The sequence below is a fragment of the Pelodiscus sinensis genome, chromosome 1, assembly GCF_049634645.1.
Source record: "Pelodiscus sinensis isolate JC-2024 chromosome 1, ASM4963464v1, whole genome shotgun sequence".
NCBI classification, from domain to species: Eukaryota; Metazoa; Chordata; order Testudines; family Trionychidae; genus Pelodiscus; species Pelodiscus sinensis.
In genome coordinates, this window is record NC_134711.1 from 133,231,444 (window position 1) to 133,253,088 (window position 21,645).

Sequence of the window (21,645 nt, forward strand, 5' to 3'; positions counted from 1 at the left end):
AGTCAAACGGAGACAGTCAAAGAATCCCAAAGTGCTTATTGTCATTACATATACAGGAATTTCTTCTCCCTGTTAAAGCGAACATTTTTGCTGGTCAGAGGCCTCAAGTGGATATCAGTAAAGTACAGGAAGTGTCAAATTAAGCTTCCCTTCTCCCAATATGCCTAAACTTGATAGGAATGAGGATGAGTGGATAGCTGTGTCTACCTGGACCATTCATTTGTGAACCTCCACTTAGACTGCCAGCAAGGCAGCCAGTCAGTCATAGTTAGGATACTCACAGATGCCTGCTAAACGCTGGCCTAAAACAAATTCATTTCAGAAGCTGCCAATTAGCCTGGGAAGTGACATATCATTCTGGCCTCTGGACAGAAGTAGTCAGTACCATAGAGGTGAGATACTCTGTATGCTGTTTGCAAAATTCTCAAGCCATTCACTCACTTCCTATAACTCTCTGCTATCTTGGTTTTCATATCCTATTGAGAAAGCTGCTGTTTGAAAAATTAATTACCCATATACATAAACATATTACTGCATACCCCATAACCGAATGAGTGGATTTATAAATCTACTCATCATGCAGTCAGCTTCTGGATATGCATTTGTCTATAAATGGCTAAGTTTCAAGGACAATGTTAAATAAAAGCTTACTTTTCAAAATGGCAGGATCTGACTTTCCTGTTTACCGTAATGGAGCTGCCTCTCATTGGCAGCTCTGTTGCTGGGAGACTAACTAATTTTTATGGTGCACGTCAGTAGCGGTGACTCAAATTATACATTTCATTGAATGCCTTTCTCCTCTTTGTTTTTAAACTGTCTTCTCTAAAGGGAGAGAGAATGCTTTTTGTTCTGGAGAGAACAGTGTCCAGAACAGTTTGAATCTAAACAAAGGGCCAGATTATCCTCTTGGTTACATCATTGTAATGCCAGTGTCACTCCATGGGGGTCGATGGCCTGATGAATTTTACACCAGTTGTAATAGTCAAATCTAGTCCAAAATATTTAGGAGGATATTAAAGGTGGCTTATACTTCTCCTTCAGTTGCTGCATCCCTTTTGTAAACTCCTGCAGCCAAAACCTGCTGAATTTAATATAATTTTATTTTAAAGAGAAAATGCCAAAGTGGATTCAAAGATTTTTTTTTTCTATTAGAAAACTGCCCAATTCCAGTTCACATCACAAAAACATACAATGACTGCTGTAGGGTCCTGTCTCTTTCCCACTAACCTAAACAGTTACACAATTTACATGTGTCTCAATACATGCATACAAGTAGGATGGTAAAAAGTGGGTGTGTATAGGGATTTAGTCAGGGAAGAGTGTGACTAATGGAGAATCCTACTATCTAATTGCTCTGACAACATCAAAGCTTTGTGATTGCAAAATCAAACTTCCTCTTCATGTTGTAGGCGATGGTAGCCCTCTCCTTAATATTTGTGTCCCACTTGGATTTTTGTAGTGGCTATTTTTAATCTTGTTTGAGAGCACTGTAAAATGGTGTGTGTGTGTGAAGCCTGCCTGCTTAAATACACAAGCCATGTCAGCTGCAATGCGGCAGTGCTTGGTGCTAATGAAGTGAGCTGCCAGAGCAGCCTTCCCCCTTGTGTTTTCTCTCTCTTTTCTCTGTAGGAGATGGAATTGGGGGAAAAGATCTGTATATGGAAAGGCTCTGTTTCTGCTGTTTCCAAAAAAAGGTTCTGTGTGCACGTGAAGGTGGGGAGGGCGACTTTCTCTGTGTATTGCAGGTGGCATCTCCTTTCTATTAAAGGCATGATCTGAAATGTATCTTAGGTGGGAGGAGAGAGCTATGAGAGGAAGAGGAATAGAAAAGACCTGTGTCCAGCTAAAAGCATGAATTCAAATACTCTTTAAAAGCAAAGTGAAACATAAACTGTAGATTGGCGTTCTTAAAATAAATATGTTTTTGTTATGGGGAGAGTCAGCAAATATACAATGGCCAGATTTGAATTGTTCCAGCTGGCTTACACTGTTTATGGAAATCTAAGTGCACTGTCATCTCTTCCTATCTCTTCCCTCCTCTTTTAACCTTTAGGGTACCAATAGCAAGTACCATCATTTCAGTTAATTACACTGAATTATGGGTTTCCATCACCTCACTTTATTGACATGACAAGATGATCAAAATGGCTTCTGGGCTCCCAACCCATAGTCATCTGCCAGGTCCTCCTCTGGAGACTTGACATCTTGCAAAAGCAGCCCTTTCTTGCGACTTGTTTCAATCCAGCTTTCCCTACAACCCCGTCCCTCTAGACATACAGGCTGTTGATTAGATTGCTATTTTACCATCTCTAATAATTCATCTCATTGGGGGCTAGTCCAGGATTGGTCAGTCCTACTTTTAAATATATCAAGGAGGATAGGAAAGATTTTTTGCCTTTGTACAAAATAGGGATGTTAACTAACGTGTATTTGTGTAAATAATGGATATTTTTTAGTAGTTACTCCCCCCCCCCCTTCCTGCTGCCTCTGATAGAGGCACCAGCATGGGGGGCAGGCGGCTGTAAAGCTGCTTCCCACATGTACTGGCTCCCAATTGCCTTCCCTCTCTCCACCCTCCCGCATGCTGCTGCCTCTTTATTAGAGGTGGAGGGAGGGGAGGCAGCTCCTTAGGCATGGGCACTAGCTTCTGCCTCTTCCCCTGCACTGCCTTTGATACAGAGACAGCAAGGGGGGGGGGGCGGCTATGCATAGTCATTAGTAGGGATGTTAAATATCAGTTAATCAAATAGTCAAGTAACTTCATGAATTCTTTCTTGTTAGTTGACTACTCTAAAGTACCCGGGGGCGGGGGTGGCAGCCAGTGCACTCTGGCCCCACTTCTGAAGAGCCCTCCACTCCTTGCTGCTACCTCTGTATCAGAGGCAGCAGTGTGGGGTGCCAGGTGGGAGCTGGTCTGCGAGGGGAGCTGGTTTAAAAACCAGCTCTCTTGGCGGACCAGCTGCCTGTTGCCCCAGGCTGCTGCCTTTGACACAGAGGCAGCAGTATAGGGTGGCAGCAGCTCCTATTCAGGGCAGGGGGAATCTGAGCTCTCAGATCTGGCATGAGCCGGAACTGAGCTGAGCCGAGCTGCCTGCCAGCCTAGCTCTAAAAATGCAGCACCTCAGCAGGAGTAGGTCCTGGACCTGCCACAAGCTAGGACTGAGCCAGGTTGCTGGCCATCCTACTAAAAAATTTACTTGGAGGAGGTGGGGGAGGAATGCATGTAGTCTGTAGCATTAACCTATAAGCTTTTGCTTATCGGTTAATCGACTACACTATTACATCCCTAGTCATTAGTATTAACCAGTAAGCCTGGGCTTATTGGTTAATAGTGTAAACAACTACATGCTAACGTCCCTAGTACAAAATGGGACAGTTGACCACGTAGATTACTCTCATAATGGGGTGGTATTTAAATATAGAGCATTAGACATCTCTTACACATAGAATAAAGATCAATGGTGTGCTCTGGCACAGATTGAACCTCTCTAGTCCAGAACACTCTGGTCCAGAAACATCAGTAATCCAGAATAATTTTAGTTAATCAGAGGTCTACTTTTCATGGGTGTGGCCGAATTTGCCACAGTCCCATAAAGTTTGTTTACAACCACCAGTCGTAGAACACTGAGAGCTGTTCTGTTTAGTTCTAATTTGCCCCTAAATGTCCTCTAACAGTCCAGTAAGCGGTGAAAGTATTGGTAGACAATATTGACTTTCCATGGTCCGGAAAATTCTCTGGTTCAGAACTGGTCACGTCCTGAGGGTGCCGGATTAAAGAGGTTCAACCTGTAATATAATTATTTCTATGCTTTGTTTAGCCATCTGTCAACATTTTGGGCCCTTTGGAGTGGCATTCTTTTCCTTCTCTTTTGCAGGTCTCCGGGTAAATGGGGAGCTCATTACCGCCTATCCACAGGTGGTTGTTGTACGTGTGCCAACACCCTGGGTCCAAAGTGACAGTGACATCACAGTCCTTCGCCATTTGGAGAAGATGGGCTGCCGGTTGATGAATCGGCCCCAAGCTATCCTCAACTGTGTCAACAAGTTCTGGACCTTCCAGGAGCTGGCTGGTCATGGTGTGCCTCTTCCAGACACCTTCTCTTATGGTAAGCCAGTGGGTTAAAAGAGCAGTATACTAATAACAGTTGAAACATTTAGTCGAGTTTGGGAAGGCTATTATTATTGAAGTGTGTAACAGCCCTAAAGGAATATTGTATAGTGGCTAGATTGGGGATTGGAAGTCAGGACTGCTTGGGTGTTCTACTTTGGGCTTTGCTGTGACATCGTGGGCAAGTCATGTAGACTCTGCTTTGATTTCTCTATCTGTAATGTGGGGTATTGTGAAGATTATCTAAAACACTTAGCTTTTTCCGCTGAAGATGTCCATTGCTCAACACATAGATAATTTGTGGAACTTGATGTCACAGGATGTTGCTAACGTCAAGAATTGAGTTGTATTTGACAAAGGATTAGAACTGTATATGATCAGGCACATCCACAGCTACGTTGGACAGGAAAAAATGTATACGGGTTACAAATCCTACTTATACTTTATTACTTACAAATTTCCAGGGATTAGGAAGATACCTTCCTCTATGGGATAATTATTCACTTGTTTACAAATGATTTTACTGCACCTTCTTATAGTGTCTGATACAGGCCATTGTCAGACACAGGATACAGGGCTAAAAAGATCTGTGATATTATCTAGTATGGGAACTTCTTTGTTTTTAACTGTATTACAAGTTGACTGTTTCCTTGCATTGGAGACTTTGCTGCCCCAACAATTGGGACAGGGGAAGTGCATGTTGTTTCTTTGTGAAAATGCATCTCTTATCCTTCACAGCTTTCTGTATAACAGATGTATTGTTTGCATAATAAATTGGGTTTAGGATTGCCCTTCTTCTGTTTAAGTGGTAGTTGGCTTGTAAAGGGTGTCATTGCCAAGAAAAGCAGGAAATGTTGAGCTGCTTACTTTCCATTGTGAGCAGCAAAATCCAGGGCAGCAGCATTTGCTGCTGATTTTTCAAACCATCAGTCACTCTGATTTGAGTTCTCTACTGCATAAGTCTCTGAGGGATCTCTCCCTAACCCCCTCTCTTCTGTTCACTATACTATAATCAGCCCTCTAAATAAAGGGTGAATTGAGCTCAGGTAACCTTTAGAATGTTAAGCTGTTTCCAGGTAAACAACATTTAAAAATACTGTTCTGGTGGCTGTATTACTTGCAGAGGGAAACATTAATCCAGGAGTTAGGGAGGCAAACTGAGATGTGAGGAACTCAGATCTATGAATAATATATATGAGTTACAAATCCTTGTATTCTTATTACTAAAAACTGCCTGGAATTAAGAACATAAGAATGGCTGTATTGGGTCAGACCAAAGGTCCATCTAGCCCAGTAGCCTGTCTGCCGACAGTGGCCAGCACCAGGTGCCCCGGAGAGGGTGGACCGAAGACAATGATCAAGCGATTTGTCTCCTGTCATCCTTCTCCAGCCTCTGACAAATAGTGGCCAGGGACACCATTTCTATCCCCTGGCTAATAGTCTTTTATGGATCTAACTTCCATGAAAGTATCTAGCTTCTCTTTAAACTCTGTTATAGTCCTAGCTTTCACAGCCTCCTCTGGCAAGGAGTTCCACAGGTTGACTACGCACTATGTGAAGAAGAACTTTCTTTTATTAGTTTTAAACCTGCCTACCCATTAACTTCATTTGGTGTCCTCTAGTTCTTCTATTATGGGAACTAATAAATAACTTTTCTTTATTCACCCTCTCCACACCGCTCATGATTTTATATACCTTTATCATATCCCCCCTAAGTCTCCTCTTCTCCTTCGAGAGGTCCCTCTGGGTGCTCCACTCTGGGTGCTGGTGTGTCCTCGCGCCGGCGACCGGAGATCTTTCTAGCTGTTTCTACCACGCTGTGCACGATCCAGAGCACCCCCCTGCGTCGTTGGAATCCGTTAGGCGCGCATGGGGTGCAGCTCCTCAGTTCCTTCTTTATCGTCCTCGGCAATAGATGGAGCTTCTTCTCCTCTTCATCTTTGGTTAAAAAATAACCTGGTTAATTCGCACAGTTACCTCAGATTCTGAGTTTTTTTTTTTTTTTTTTTTTTTTTTTAACCTTACTACCTACCCTAATCTATAGTTAGAACAAAAAACAAAACAAAAAAATTTTCTCTCGTTGCGGCTTGCCACTTGTTTCCCGCGCCTCATGCCGGGATCTCCCGGCTTTAAAAGGCGCTAGACATGCCGGGATGCTATGCTTGTGTCTGATGGACATGCGGAATGCATTAAGTGCCTTGGCGAATCCCACCAGACTCAGAAGTGCCAGCACTGCTTTAAATTGACCTCCAGAGCACGGAGGGACAGGGCTAATAGGCGGAAACAGTTCTCTAAGAGAAGTCTCTACGATCTCCATCTGACGACCCACCAGCGGCTCCATAAATGGCCTCTCTGACCAAGGGTATGGACGAGTCATGTCCCTCTGCCCTGTCTACCCCGGCAGCATCGAGAACTGCTCGTTCTCTGACCCGTTCGCTACCCTCGGCGTCCTCAGCCTCACGGGTTAGCACCACATACAAGCCGGGCATGTCTGGTACGGCTTCGGCCAAAACGCTGGCACCGCACAAGCGAGCGCATTCTGATCTGAGACAGAAAGCATCAGCACCGTCGTCCTCCTCGGCACCAGCCACACTGGCGGGCCATAAGGAACATTCAGCGCCGAAACACCCCCGGCACCGGTTGCCAGCACCGACTGTGGAGAAGCCCCGCACTGACATGCTGCCCCCGTGCCGCTCGGCACCGCCATCGACACCAAGCAAGTCCCGCACCTTGGCACCGAGCCACCATGCTGCGCACTACCACTCGCTGGTACGGAGCCGTTCACTGCTGGCACCGACTTCACCAACTTCTTTGGTGCAGTCAGTTCACTCAGGCAGACCGTCCCACATCTCACGGTCTCCAAGCAATGCTGGTATGAAACCCAGGAGTAGATTCTCCTCCCAACATTCTAGTCCTGTCCACAGACCTCCTCCTTGGCAGCCTTCGGTCACGCAAAACGCATACCCACCTCTGCCACCACCATGGTATGCACAACAATATAGCTACCCACCGCTGTCATACGCTATTCAATGGCAGCCATGCGAGCCAAGACCAAAGCAAAGTCGTCATCATCCTCTTTCAACAACTTCTAGAACACCGGCTTCGCCACCTCTTACTGCGTCCATGACAGAACTAAATTCCCCAAGTCGCTCTGAGATACAAGATTCTCTCTCAGAGGGCGAAGACAGATCCCCTCTACATAACTCCTCATCCTCTCCTGATGAGGCTGTCACACCAGAGGCTCCACCATCCAGTGATGACTCTAGGAAATTTCATGATCTTTTTAAAAGGGTGGCGCTAGCAGAGGAACGGGACTTACAGGAGGTACAAGTTAAACAGTATAAGCTCCTACGTACACTGGAACCATCTACTACTTCTCGACTGGTGATCCCTATGGATGAGGTCATTATGGACCCAGCCAAGAGTATTTGGCAGACTCCTGCGTCTATTTCCCCCACCAACAAGAAGGCTGACCGCAAATACTTTATTGCACCAAAGGATGCGGATTTCCTTTTCACCCATCCACCACCTAATTCCTAATGGTGGATTCGGTTCGCCACAAAGGGAGACAACCTAACCTAAAGACGACACCACAGGATAGAGATCACAAGAGAATAAACATTATGGGTCTATTCCTCGGCTACCTTGCTCCTTCGAGCAGCAAATTACACGGCAATGCTTGAGGATTATGATCACACAAATTATTCCAAACTCCAGGACTTGGCACAACATTTACCTGAACATAAACGGTCAACACTCCTTAATATAATGCACGAAGGTCATGCAGTCTCGCGTTCTGCCCTACAATCCGCAATGGATGTAGCAGATACCGCAGCCCGTGTTACCGCATCAGCCATCGTATTATGCAGAATATCAGGAGTGCACAACTAGTTCCTACCATGACGGTACGCGACTGTCTCAAGATTCTAGGGCATATGGCTTCCACGACACATGTGGTCAAGCTCGCCAGACTTCATATGAGAGGCCTTCAGTCATGGTTAGCCACGACTTACAAGCCCTCCAGAGACTCTCTCTCCAAACGACTAACTATACCACCTCGCATTCTAAACTTGCTACAATGGTGGACAAACCCCCAGAATATGTTAGAAGGCGTACCGTTCCATCAACCTTCTCCCACACTCACTATTGTGACAGATGCATCACTCATGGGTTGGGGAGCTCACCTAGGCACCATCACAGCTCAAGGCAAATTGTCCTTTATGGAACAAACCTTACATATCAACCTCCTCGAGTTGCATGCATACCTGACCGCTCGCCAACCTTTCCAATCCTACATAACTCACAAGTCATTTCCATAATGACAGACAATACTACCTGCATGTACTATATCAACCAACAGGGAGGGGCGTGATCTCACTCCCTTTGCACGGAAGCCATCAGATTATGGAATTGGTGCCTTACGCACCATGTTACCTCCATAGCTTCATACCTACCTAGAGTGCTCAATGTCACGGCAGATGCCCTAAGCCGAATGTTCCACGATTAACATGAGTGGGAGATGAACAGGAACACTGTTGCACCAGTTTTTCGTCAGTGGGGGCAACCAGACATAGACCTCTTTGCCACAAAAGGAAAGAAAGTGCCACCTCTACTGTTCAAGAGCAGCTCTAGGGAAGCACTCCCTCGGCGATGCCTTTTCGATCACATGGCATGGTCCCCTTCTCTACGCCTTTCCGCCCTTTCCTTTCCTTCACAAGGTCCTCAACAAGATCAGATTAGATCGTGCTCGAGCCATACTTGTGGCACCAGCCCACACAGACGTGGTATCCTTACCTCTGTAAGATGAAGCTAGCAGATCTGTACACCGTCCCACTTCACCACGACCTACTATCGCAGAACTGCGGGAGGGATCTCCACCCGGAACTCCACAAGCTACATCTTCATGCTTGTCTCCTTCATGGCTCCAAGATGCTGAAAATGCCTGTTCAGAACCAGTGAAACATATACTGATCAATAGTAGGAGGCAGTCCACTAGGAGAACAAATCTCTACAAGTGGAACAGATTGGTGCATTGGTTCAACACTTCTCACATAACATCCTCTGAGCACGCCCCCCTCCCCACCCTATTGGATTACTTGTTACACCTGAAACAGGTCTAGCTCTTACTACTATCAAAGTACATGCAGCCGCCATTGTAGCGTTTCATTGTACAGGTCATGGGATCTCTTCTCGCTGACCCAATGACGAAAAGATTCCTTAGGGGCTACAGAATACCTTCCCACCAGTCCGACCACCACTTCCTATCTGGGACCTCAACCACGTTCTCAAGAGTCTCACAAAGCCACCTTTTGAACCACTGGCAACTTGCTCCTGGTCTCATTTATCAATGAAAGTCTCATTCCTTGTGGCAATAACCTCCAGTAGAAGGGTGAGTGAATTCGCCTCACTGATGGCGGATCCCCCTTATACAGTATTCACTAAAGATAGGGTGATACTTCGACCACACCCTAAATTCCTCCCCAAAGTCCTTTTGCCCTTTCATGTCAATGAACCTATATACTTACCTGCATTTTTTTCCTAAGCTTCATACCAATCCTCTTCAAGCAGGTTGGCACACTCTGGATGTCCGCAGGGCGCTTGCTTTTTACATTGACCGCACCAAACCCTGGCGACAAGCCCCGAGACTTTTTTTGTCCTATGCGGAACGGTGCAAAGGACATTCAGTCTCGTCAGAGGATTTCTAAATAGATCTCTTCGTGCATCCAAACATGTTATGTACTCTACAACAAAGACTTACCTGAAATGGTTACAGCACATTTTATCAGGGCGATGTCCTCCACCACCGCCTTCCTCAGCAATGTGTCTCTACAGGATACCTGGTCCTCAGACCATACCTTTGCACAACATTATGCTCTCTCTTCCTCAATTGCATCTTCCCTAGTTCGAACTAGGGTGGTTAATGTAGTCAATCGAAGTTGCAAATGAAGCCCGGGATTTAAATATTCCGGGCTTCATTTGCATCTTGCCGGGCGCTGCCATTTTTAAATCCCCAGTAGTTCGGACTCCGTGCCTGTGTTCCATGAGGAGTAATGGTAGCTCGAATTAGAAAGCCTAATTCGAACTACCTGCTCCATGTCGCATGAAGCCACGGGCACGGAGTCCGAACTACTGGGGATTTAAAAATGGCGGTGCCCGGCAAGATGCAAATGAAACCCGGGATATTTAAATCCCGGGCTTCATTTGCAACTTCGATTGACTACATTAACCACCTTCATTCGAACTAGGGTGGTAGTATAGACATACCCCCAGAATGTAGCACCCGTGGGGACTTCTCGAAGGAGAAGAAAGAGTTACTCACCTTGTGCAGTAACGGTGCTTCTTTGAGATGTGTCCCCATGGGTGCTCCCTCCTTCCTTGGCTCGGAGCCCTTGGTTCTGACGGGTGCAGAAGGAACAGAGGAGCCGTGCCGCGCGCGCGCCTAACAGATTCCAATGACACAGGGGGCGCTCTGGCGCGTGCACGGCACGGTGGAAACAGTTAAAAAGATCTCCGGTCGCCGGTACGAGGATGCACCAGCACCCAGAGTGGAGCATCCACAGGGACACCTCTTGAAGAAGCACCGTTACTGCACAACTGAAAAGCCCCAGTCACTTTAACCTCTCTTCGTATGGGACCCGTTCCAAACCCCTAATAATTTTAGTTGCCCTTTTCTGAACCCTTTCCAAGGCCAAAATATCTTTTTTGAGGTGAGACAACTTCCTTTATGGAATGATTATTCAGTCCTTATCTACAAGTGGTTTTACTAGAATGGGATAGGATTTGGAGGGTGCTGGTTTCTGTATTACATCTTGTCCCTCTGCTACACATAGTCAGAATGGGCCTGTGTCTCCAGAGAATTCCCTGGTCAGGTAGATAGAAGGCAGGTAAGTAGAAGTTGATAAAAGTGGAGTGGGAAAAGAGCCGAAAAGAATTAACCCTTCTAAATGTCCTGTCGTCTATTAACCTTTGGTTTATGTTGCTGTCTTTAAGATCAGAGGTGGAAGAGATGTAGTCTGTATCCAGCAAGTCTCATACATTAGATTGGTAGTATCAGATTGGCAACATGTAACATTTCTTGGTTCTTTTTTTACCAGGTGGTCATGAGAACTTTGCCAAAATGATTGATGAGGCGGAGGTGCTGGAGTTTCCCATGGTGGTGAAGAACACACGGGGTCACCGAGGTAGGTGCAGGAGTGAGGGAAAAGGTGCATGGTGGTGACCCTCGTTTCAGGGATCCATGTGTGATGAAGGGAAAGGATTTGAAGAGGCTTTATGTCAGGGGTTAGACTTTGTTTTCATTCTCTGTCTAAACTCTTCTAACTTCTGAATTGCTTCTGAGGGTATGTCTATGCTACTAGCTGAATTGATGGTCAGTGATCAATCCGGGGGGTTGATTTATTGTGTCTAGTATAGGCACGATAAATTGATGGCCAATCACACTTCTGTCAATGAAAGAATGTCTCCTGTGGATACACCACAGTGAAGATCTACTTAATGAGGTGTCTAAGTATTTCAACTTCAGCTGTACTATATGTGTAGCTGAAGTTTATGCAACTTAGATCACTCTTCTTGTGGTAGTGTAGACCAGACCTGTGTGTTGAACAGACTGCAAACTTGGGAGACAATTTTTAATGCCGCTGGTAACATAGGGTATGTCTACACTACCCCGCTAGTTCGAACTAGCGGGGGTAATGTAGTCATCCGCAGTTGCAAATGAAGCCCGGGATTTGAATTTCCCGGGCTTCATTTCCATGAAGCCAGCCAGCGCCATTTTTAAATGCTGGCTAGTTCGAACCCCGTGCCGCGCGGCTACACGCGGCATGGAGTAGCTAGTTCGGATTAGGAACTAGCTACTCCGTGCCGCGTGTAGCCGCGCGGCACGGGGTTCGAACTAGCCGGCATTTAAAAATGGCGCCGGCTGGCTTCATGCAAATGAAGCCCGGGAAATTCAAATCCCGGGCTTCATTTGCAACTGCGGATGACTACGTAACCCCCACTAGTTCGAACTAGTGGGGTAGTGTAGACATACCCTTATAGATTAGAAATTACAGGGGTTCTGCAAGTGGTGCATTGGCAGAACTGTGTGAGGAGGCAGGACTGGAATAGTGAGTTTCTATAGTTTTTGATTGAGTGGCATGAGCATAACTGTGGAGGGAGGATCCAGGACTTGGAATAGTAGTGAAAATGAAGAGGAATTTCAAGGCTTAAGGTACATCATCTGAATTCAGTGAACCTCCCATTTCTTTTTCTTTATGCTTGTCTTGGTCAATAGTTTCAGTTTAATCAAGTGGTTAAGAACCAAACTGGACCTAAATTCTATAGCAAGATTTCTGATTCTGTGAGAGTGCTGCAAATTCTGAAGCAGCTTCCAATAACTGAATAAGAACCTCAATTTATAATGTAAATGTCAAAAGTTAAGTGTTAAATCAGTTTATCTTAATGTTAAATTAGTAAATTATCAAATGAAGGAAGATATAAACAAATGTGTTTTTTCAACACGGGATTGTACCAGTTTAATTAAATTAACTTTAAAAAATTGCCTTTAGTGAAAGTGATAAAAGCTTCTTACGTAGCCAGAGCCTTAGACTTTGGAGCATGATTATGTAGCAGAGGGTAAGCTCCATATCTGTGGAATATGTGGGACCCACCAGGATTTAACTTGTCACTGCGTGGCATTCTGCCGATTAGATCTGCTAAATAGAATCAATAGACAAGCTTATAGCTATCAGTTCTTCTCCTTACATAGCCTGACCTTGCATAAATCCCTATTTATAAAAGGTACTTCAAAACAAAAATAATCCACTGTGAAATCTACCTTTGAATAGTGTCATCCTTCCTTGAATGCTTGCTAATGTCCATTGAATATAGGTGTGTGTGCTGGAAGATTTTCATTTAGCAGTATCCATAAGGCGATGGCTTCAGTGCCCTCTGGAGTGACACGTGCACACACACACACGCTGTGCTATATAGGACACTGCCTTTACGCTCATTTCCTCCTTACTGCTAGTGGTGGTGCTCGGAATGGCTGTGCAAGAGCCCTTACAGTTGCTTTTCTGGTGATTGATATCTGTTTACTTGTAAATAGTTCCTTCTTAGTGGTTAATTGTTCATAGTTCAGAAGAAGTAGTAAGTCCCTTAGGGACGTTGCCTTGGGACTGGGCGTGCTCCAGTCCTCCCTTGCCCCAGCTTTCAGTTGTGTGTTCACAACTATCCCAGGTTTATGCCCATTGGCCACCCTCTTGATGAGTGTTTTATGGTGCTTGGGAGAAGCCCATATCAATGACAAGCACTGAATCTGCAAATCACTTCAGCCATGAATTAAAGAGAGAGACATTTGCCTAAAAGCGCTCCTCATGGAGTCGGTGCTCTGACTTGGAACAGGGTGCCAGTGCTTCGCCAGCACCGATCTCCATCCTTGGCTCCAGCTAAGAGGCCTATGAAAGTGGGCAGAGGCAAGTCGCCAGGCTCACGTCAGGGCAATCGAAGAGATGATCCGGACAGGCAGCTCCATCAACCTCCAAGGCCCCACCTCAAACGTAGAGATGTAGTCCATCTCACTCCCTGCCACCTAGTCTGGGCAGCTGTGCTCAACTATATGTATCATCCTCCCTGGAGCCTCTTCCAGCAGCCTAGGACATTATGTCAATGCTGGGGCTGTCTACATTAGTTGCAGCCCCATCCACACTTTGTCTGCCTTGGTTCTTTATTGGGCAGCATTCCCGCTCTAGAGGAGCTGTCAGCCGACGGTCAGGGCAGTGTGTTTGTGTGTGTGTGTGTGTGTGTTTCCGAGAAAAGGTTAACGTCCGTGTCTTTACTGCTAGGACCGGGGTCCCATCGCAGAGGGTAGCCAGCAGGCCAACAGACGCACCTTTATAGGAAGAACTTATTACACCTTAGATTTTAGCTTCCTATAGTCAGCCGCTGGCCAGTTTCAACAGCGGCTGAATCTGGACGCCTGGGACAGAGCAGCTGGGGCGCTGCCAGGTAGGTCCCCACAGTGCCGCACCTCGGTGCTGCGGGGACCAACCCGGCAGCACCCCAGCTGCTCTACCCCAGGTGTTCCCAAGTCAGCCGCTGCTGAAACTGATCAGCGGCTGATTCCAGGAAGCCCGGGACAGAGCAGCTCTGCCTTGGGCGTCCTGTAGTCAGCTGCTGGTCAGTTTCAACAGCGGTTGAATCTGGATGCCAGTTCCGACTTGCATACAAATTCAACTTAAGAACAAACCTACAGTCCCTATCTTGTACATAACCCGGGGACTGCCTGTATAAGAGGCGGCCAAGGAAACAACCCCATTTTCCTTCACTTCATGCTCCACTCGTTCCAAGTCTCTCAGCAAATTCCCTTTTTGAGGTTGAGCCTGAGGGTGACACCACTCAGTTCACCGGATTCTCCCCCTTTTATTTGCCAGCCATTAATACCCCTTCCTCTTTGCTTGGCACTCCATATTTATGGACCGTTGGGTCCTCATCACGGCTATATATCCTGCAACTCACCTCAACTTCCTTCTCCCTGCTCCAGTCTGTCCTCCTTCAGGGACCCTTATCACAAGAATCTGCTTGTTCAAATAGTTATGGGGTTGCAGCAGATGGGAGCAGTGAAGGAGGTTCAGCCCCAATACAGGAACCAGAGGTTCTGTTCCCTCTACTTTTTAATTCTCAAGGCCAAGTGGGGCTTTCGGTCCACCTTAGATCTGAGAGATCTCAATCACTATCTGTTGAAACTCAAGTTTTCCACGGTCTCCCTGACCTCCATCACCCATTCCCTGGGTCTGGGAGGTTGGCATGTCGCCCTCCAATCTCAAAAATACATACGTTCACGACACGATTTTCCAGGGCCATGGACACTTCTTCCAGTTTACCGTAGGTGCCTCCATGCACTAGACATTGGGGGGATATTCTGAAGTCCAAAACTATAACAGGGTTAAAAAACTAGATAAATTCATGGAGGGATAGGTTCATCAATGACTGTTAGCAGGGATGGGCAGGAATGGTGTCCCTCTGTCAAAAGCTGGAAATGGGTAACAGCGGATGGATCATTTGATGATTCCCTGTTCAGTTCATTCCCTCTGGGATACTTTGGCTACTGTCAGAAGACAAGATACTGGTCTAGATGGATTTTTGACCCAGAATGGCCATTCATATGTTCTTATTCAACGTCCTGCCCTCCTTCTCCACTGTTGGAGTTTCTGGCAAGAAGGAATTGAGTGTGGAGGGGATCTGCAGTACTCTGTATTGCATGGCATGTGCATGCTACTCCAGGAAGTGCTGAACCCATCTCTGTATGGATACTGCTGAGGGAAAATCTTCTGCCACTCGTGCATGTAGTGAGCACACACGTCTACGTTGAATGGACACGAGCAGCACATCTCAAAGAACACCTGTTACAGAAACAGCTCTCTTTTCCAATGGTGTGGTTTCTTCTGTGTCCCCGCTCTGCCAAATACAGTAGACTTCAGATAATCCAGAATCTATGGGACCTAGGTGGTGCCGGATTATCAGATATGCTGGACTATCAGGAGGTACTATAAGATGGTTATATATACACACATTATATACTGTATATAAAGTGTTCTTAACCCTTTTTATTGTACATACTGTATACAGTATACTGTAATGTTTTCGTGGTTTTTTTAAGTCTTTTTTTACCCTTTTTGCTCAGTTCAGCTGCTGCCGCTGTTACCTTGTAACTCATTTTTTGCCGAAGCTCACTATCTAGGCTCTTGCCATTTTGATGCCGGACTATCAGGAATGCCGGACTATTGGATGCTCGACTATTGGAGTTTTACTGTACTTGAAAGTTAAATACAGAACAGCAGATAACAAATGGTATTTTAGAAAACAATGGCTTACATGTTAATTAAACCATTCAAACCTAAGGCCATTTAAAGAACAGTTTACATCAGTGCAAATGGGCACATTGTTTTTTATTTGATAAAGCGTAATTGACTGAAATGCTTCCTACCATTTTCCAAGTCCTTGTTTTTTCCATCCCCATTTTGGGAGCACAGTAGCTGGGAGAGAGGGGAAATAGGGCTAAGAAGCAGCATGAGGAAAATGAACTTAAGCGCTCTCTGGGACTGGGTAGGTTAGGGTACCATCTTAAATCCTTCAGAAGCAGTGTTCCATGAGTGCTGGCTTTAGCAATTCCATGTTGTATAGCAATCTAGTGCTACAGAGACCATCATCCCTAAAGGAGCAGAGTCTGCTATATTGATGTCTCCAGCATAATACTTCACCTCATCTTCCTTCTGCTTCTCTCCCCCATCCCATTTTCTTCGTTAAACGAGGCAGTTGACCAAGAGATTTTGTAATGCAATAATGATGCAGCACAATTCAGTGAAGTTCTGCCATACAAATTGGCAGTGCCTTAGTACAAAGTGTATTATGTAACACATTTAGATTCACAAAGGGTGTCAACAGAAGAGGAGAGCAAATAAGAGTAAGGCCAATGAAGGTGAGGAAATGAGCTCCAGAGCAGCGAAGTCTGCTCCAGAAGTGCTTTCCACTGACATTAGAGACGTTAAAAGGAAGGATAGGAAACTTATGTGAGGTGACCTGAAGAAATAAGATGTGGAGTAAAAAGAACAAATCAGAGGTTGACTGAAGTAAGTCTTTAGAGTCGCTTGTTAGAAATAGGCATTGGATTTCTAAAGACTCAAGGTGGCCTTCTTTCATAACTGTCACTATGGTCTACTGGTTCTTATGTTTGGTGGAATAAGCTGCTGAAGTTGTCTAATTATGTCAGCTCCATCAGAATTAGTCACATATTTCTCTCAAAACCCTCATGTTCCCTGGGATGTCTGTCACCTCAGTACTTAGATGTTGTGTTTACAGGCATGCTATTTTCCTTGGGTATTTTTATAAGCATTTTACAGCAATGTGTTAATGCCATAGAGTTCTAAATTAAATTTATTTCGTAGCTGTCTGAGCAGCTCCCATGCATGAGAGCTTTTTATACCTTGAAGTTCCCCCTTTCTGCCTGAAAGAGGGGAGAGGTTGGCCTGTTGGTTGCATGTGTGCTACCCAATTTGTGTCGCTTCTCCTTTTATCTGTCAGCCCCCTATCCTTAAAAGGATGAATGTTACAAAGGTCCAGCTTCTCTATTAAAGAGCTTTTTTGACTTACCACCTTGACTGTCTTTGTATATTCTGCGGCACTGAAGCAGTTGAAGGTAAAGGGATATAAAATATATCCAATTCATGAGGATGGGCAGTATTTTTTTTTTTTTTTTTTAATTTGAGATTCTTTATGTGCTGAATCTGTAACACAAGGTATGTATAGTGGCTCTTGCCCTCTTTCACCAGTCCCTGATCTCAATGTTTTCTCTTGGAACAGGCAAAGCTGTATTCCTGGCACGAGATAAGCACCATTTGGCAGACCTGAGCCATTTAATTCGTCATGAAGCCCCTTACCTGTTCCAGAAATATGTCAAGGAGTCCCATGGCAAGGATGTGCGTGTCATCGTGGTAGGCGGCCGTGTAGTGGGGACCATGCTGCGCTGCTCAACAGATGGGAGGATGCAGAGCAACTGCTCACTTGGTAGGAATGGCACTCTTAGTGGTCTGGATTGGAATTTGTGAAGCCCCATGGGAGATGAGTGGCAACCCCAATTTAATTGAGAAGTTTCATATTTTTTAATGTATTGATGTTTATTACAGTAATGCTTTGGACCACCTGAGAGTGGGACCCCATTGTTCTAGGAACTGTACCGATATAGAATGATACTGTCCCTGACACACAGCTTAGTCGAAATAGAGAAGACTATGTGGGAGAAAAGGATAGAACACACAAGCAGAGTGAATTGGTGGTAAATATATCGGTGCCATGGTATTTTTGGTCTTGGTTGGTTTAAATACTTTCAGTGGGATTATGTTATGGGAAATAAGATAGATTGGGCAACAGAAAAAAAGGAGATGAGGGGTTGAAGCAAACCATTCTGCACAAGGGTGAGACTGTATGGAGTGAAAACTGGAGAGAGCTGTCTGAGATCACTGTCGGTCAGCACCTGCTTAAAGTGTTTTCTACAGCAGCTGGACCAGCTTCAGTCTGGCTGGCTCCTCCATGCAGTTTTGTTTCCCAAAGACACATGGCTCCTACTGACCTCAAACGGGAGGTAGGGAAGAGATTCTCCCATGCACAGTTCTGGGTTGGGGGAGTTGTGTTGTGGGAGGGTTGGCTGTGGCTGAGTCCCATTTTTACCTTTTTCTTCACGTGCAGTACAACTTCAGTTTCTCAAATGTTATGGAAATCATAAATGGTTGAATGATTGAGGAATTTTCAATGTAACAGATCCTAGGGGACGTGACTCCATTTCAGAACAGTGGTTTGAGAAAAGGTATTTCAGATAGGATTAAGCCATAGAGTATTCATCTTAAGATGCAGAGCATGCACCATTTTCATTAAAACCAGTGGGATCTTTGGCTATAAGGTCATTAGTGTATATGGCCCATTAAAGCAAAGATATCCCAATGATCTTGGCAAAACATGCACATTCATGTCTGAAATCTAGGTACATTTCCTAATGCTTACACACCCACCACTGAAATATAGCCATTCTGTGACAACCGTTTTAACATTAAACAAACGTGCTAGTTAATATTTAGTACAGGAAATAAACAACACTACATACAACTAAAGCTTCAAGGGGCATTTTAAGGAATCAAAATTACTGTTCATCAACCTAGTATTCAACTTGGACACTGGAGTTAAGAAATCTGTGTAAGATTTTTAAAATATTGGGTCAGAAGCACTTTCCACCTCCCTTTTTAATCTTACACTGAGTAAAGATAGCCTTAAAGAGTTTCTGTTAAATATTTTACTTTAGATTTTGGCAGTATTTGGAATGCTATGTGTGGTCCTCCTTGGTCTTCCAAAGGCTTCTTGAGATGTATTGGGAGCCCACACTCTGATTAAAGGGAAGAATGTTCAGCAAAACTGCCCTTTCTTTCAAATACTCATTAGGTATTTGAATTAAATAAGGCATTCTTTGCATGGCAGTGGCATAGCTACAGCACTGCCATTGTACTTTTTGTGGTATCATAGCATAGATGCTTCCTTCATCCACAGAAGGGATTAGGTCTGCAGTTGTCAAACTATGGTCTGCAGACCATTAGCGGTCCATGGTTCGACCTCAGCCCACTCCCCCGGCGCTTCTGGGAGCCTGTACTGGCATTCCAGCCTTGCTTCCCCGTCACAAGGTTAGAGCACCAGCGCTGGCTTCCCTCAGGGGAGGGAGCCCTGAGCCTCCCTGCCGGATCTGGTTTTTGGGGAAGAAGCAGAGCCAGAAGCAACTCCATGCGCTGCCACTCTCCTTCCCCTAGCTGGGGAAACAGCCAGAAGCACTGTCAGGAGGCTTTCTCCACTGTTCCCATTGGCTGGAGTTGCAGCCATTGGGAGCAGTGGGAGGCCATGCCTGGGACATTGCCTGTGAGTGGCGTGGGGCGTGAAAGCAAGTGCATGCCCTCCCCCATGCCCAGATCCTGCACCCTCACCCTGCTCCTGCACCCTTCCTCCTGGCTAGACACTCTTACCCCCATCTATGCTACTGCACCTCCCTTCTGGCCACACCCTGAACATAAGAATGGCCATACTGGGTCAGACCAAAGGTCCATGTAGCCCAGTGTCCTGTTTGCCAACAGTGGCCAATACCAGATGCCCCAGAGAGAGGGAACATAACAGGTAATCCTCACGTGATCCCTTTCCTGTCACCTGCCTCCAGAGAAACAGAGGCTAGGGATACCATTCCTACCAGTCCTGGCTAATAGACATTGATGGACATAAACTCCGTGAATCTGTCTAGTTCTTTTTTGAACCCTGTTAAAATTCTAGCCTTCACCGCATTCTCTGACAAGGAGTTCCACAGGTTGACTGTGAGCTGAATGAGGAAACACTTCCTTTTATTTGTTTTAAACTTGCTGCCTATTGATTTCATTTGGTGACCCCTAGCTCTTATATTGAGGGAATAAGTAAATAACTTTTCCTTATTCACTTTTTCCATACCAGTCATGATTTTATAGATCTCTATCATATCCTCCCTTAGTGTCCTCTTTTCTAAGCTGAAAAGTCCCAAGTTTTTTTAATCTCTCTTTATATGGAACCTTTTCCAAACCCCTCATCATTTTTGTTGCTCTCTTCTGAACCAGTTCCAATTATAATATATATTTTTTTAGATGAGGCGTCTATGTCTATACGCAGTAAAGATGTGGGTGTACCATGGCTTTATAAAGAGGCAATAAGATATTCTCTGTCTTATTCTCTATTCCTTTTTTCATGATTACTAACATTCTATTTGCTTTTTTGATTGCCCCTGCACACTAAGTGAATGTTTTCAGAGAACTATCTACAATGACTCCAAGATCTCTGTCTTGAGTTGTTGTAGCCAAATTAGTCCCTATCATATTATATGTATAGTTAGGATTATTTTTTCCAGTGTGCATTACTTTACGTTTATCAACATCAAATTTAATTTGCCATTTTGTTGCCAACTGCACCTTCCCTTGCTTTGCCCCTTCCCTCCTGAACCCTACCTCCCTTTCCAGATCCTGCATTGCTATCCCACTCCTGTCTTACACACTGAACCCCTCATTTTTGTCCCCACTCCAGAGCCTATAGGGGTCCCAAAATCCACTAATCCTAGAACCCCAGAAGAGTAAATCCGGCCCATGGGAAGCCCTGAATCTCAGTTCTCCCTGTCCCCCCTCCTCGCCCAGTGGGGCTAGTGTGCCAGAAGAGCAAAGTGTCTCAGTTGGGGTTCACATCTCTCTGTGGAGGGAAAGAGGGGGGATTTTTTTGCTTCTCACTTGTGTAGTCCCCAGCTGACTTTTCTGTGGGTCAGTGGCCCCTGATCCAAAAGTTCCCCACCCCGCCATAAATAAAAAAAACATTGAAAACTTTTGTGTTGGACATACATTAATATTTTACTTTATTTAAAAAGAAGTTTGATAAACTAACATGAGAAAGTGAAAATACTTGATCTGTTTAATAATTTAATATTTCCTTTCTTCTTACTAGTTAAATTAAACAGTTCTCCCTAACTGCAGCACTAACAAAATGGTTCGGGCATAAATATATAATTAATGGTGAGTTTCCATTAACAACTGATGGTCCATGGAAAGGTTTACATTGCGACAGGTGGGCCACAGGCCAAGAAGTTTGAGAACCACTAGGTTAGTGCAACATCATTATCTTGACAAGGATGCAAAATTTTTCACATCCCTGACCGATGTAGTTAGGTCAACCTAAGTATTCAGAACAGTCTTTGCTTAAATGGTAATAAGAAAAACTAAAAATCCATTTTTCTCTCAGTGGCTTAGGTTTTCAGGCTCATCTTTTGTGATGCCAGATCACCAATTCTTCAGTTACCATAGTCTTCATGATAGCAGATCCGAGTAGATAACAGGAGAAGCAAGCGGTGCTCAGGGAGGGGACGGCAGAAGAATGACACAATGTCAGACCACATGCTAGCAGAACAAAGAAGCAAAACACACATGGCTTCTTTTTATAATTTGCAGGTCAACTTTAACATCCCTACAATTAAA

At 45.0% G+C, this 21,645-nt stretch overlaps 1 protein-coding gene across 18 annotated transcripts in view; it reads left to right on the top strand.

Moving 5' to 3' along the window:
- RIMKLB (ribosomal modification protein rimK like family member B) overlaps positions 1 to 21,645 on the top strand; it is an 89,647-nt gene that overhangs the window by 52,054 nt on the left and 15,948 nt on the right. For all 18 annotated transcript variants that reach the window (XM_014571955.2, XM_075902146.1, XM_075902109.1 and 15 more), the window contains exons 4-6: positions 3,876 to 4,106; positions 11,203 to 11,289; positions 17,444 to 17,647. In XM_014571955.2, the coding sequence (XP_014427441.1) occupies positions 3,876 to 4,106; positions 11,203 to 11,289; positions 17,444 to 17,647 (522 nt within the window). The remainder of the gene's footprint in view (positions 1 to 3,875; positions 4,107 to 11,202; positions 11,290 to 17,443; positions 17,648 to 21,645) is intronic.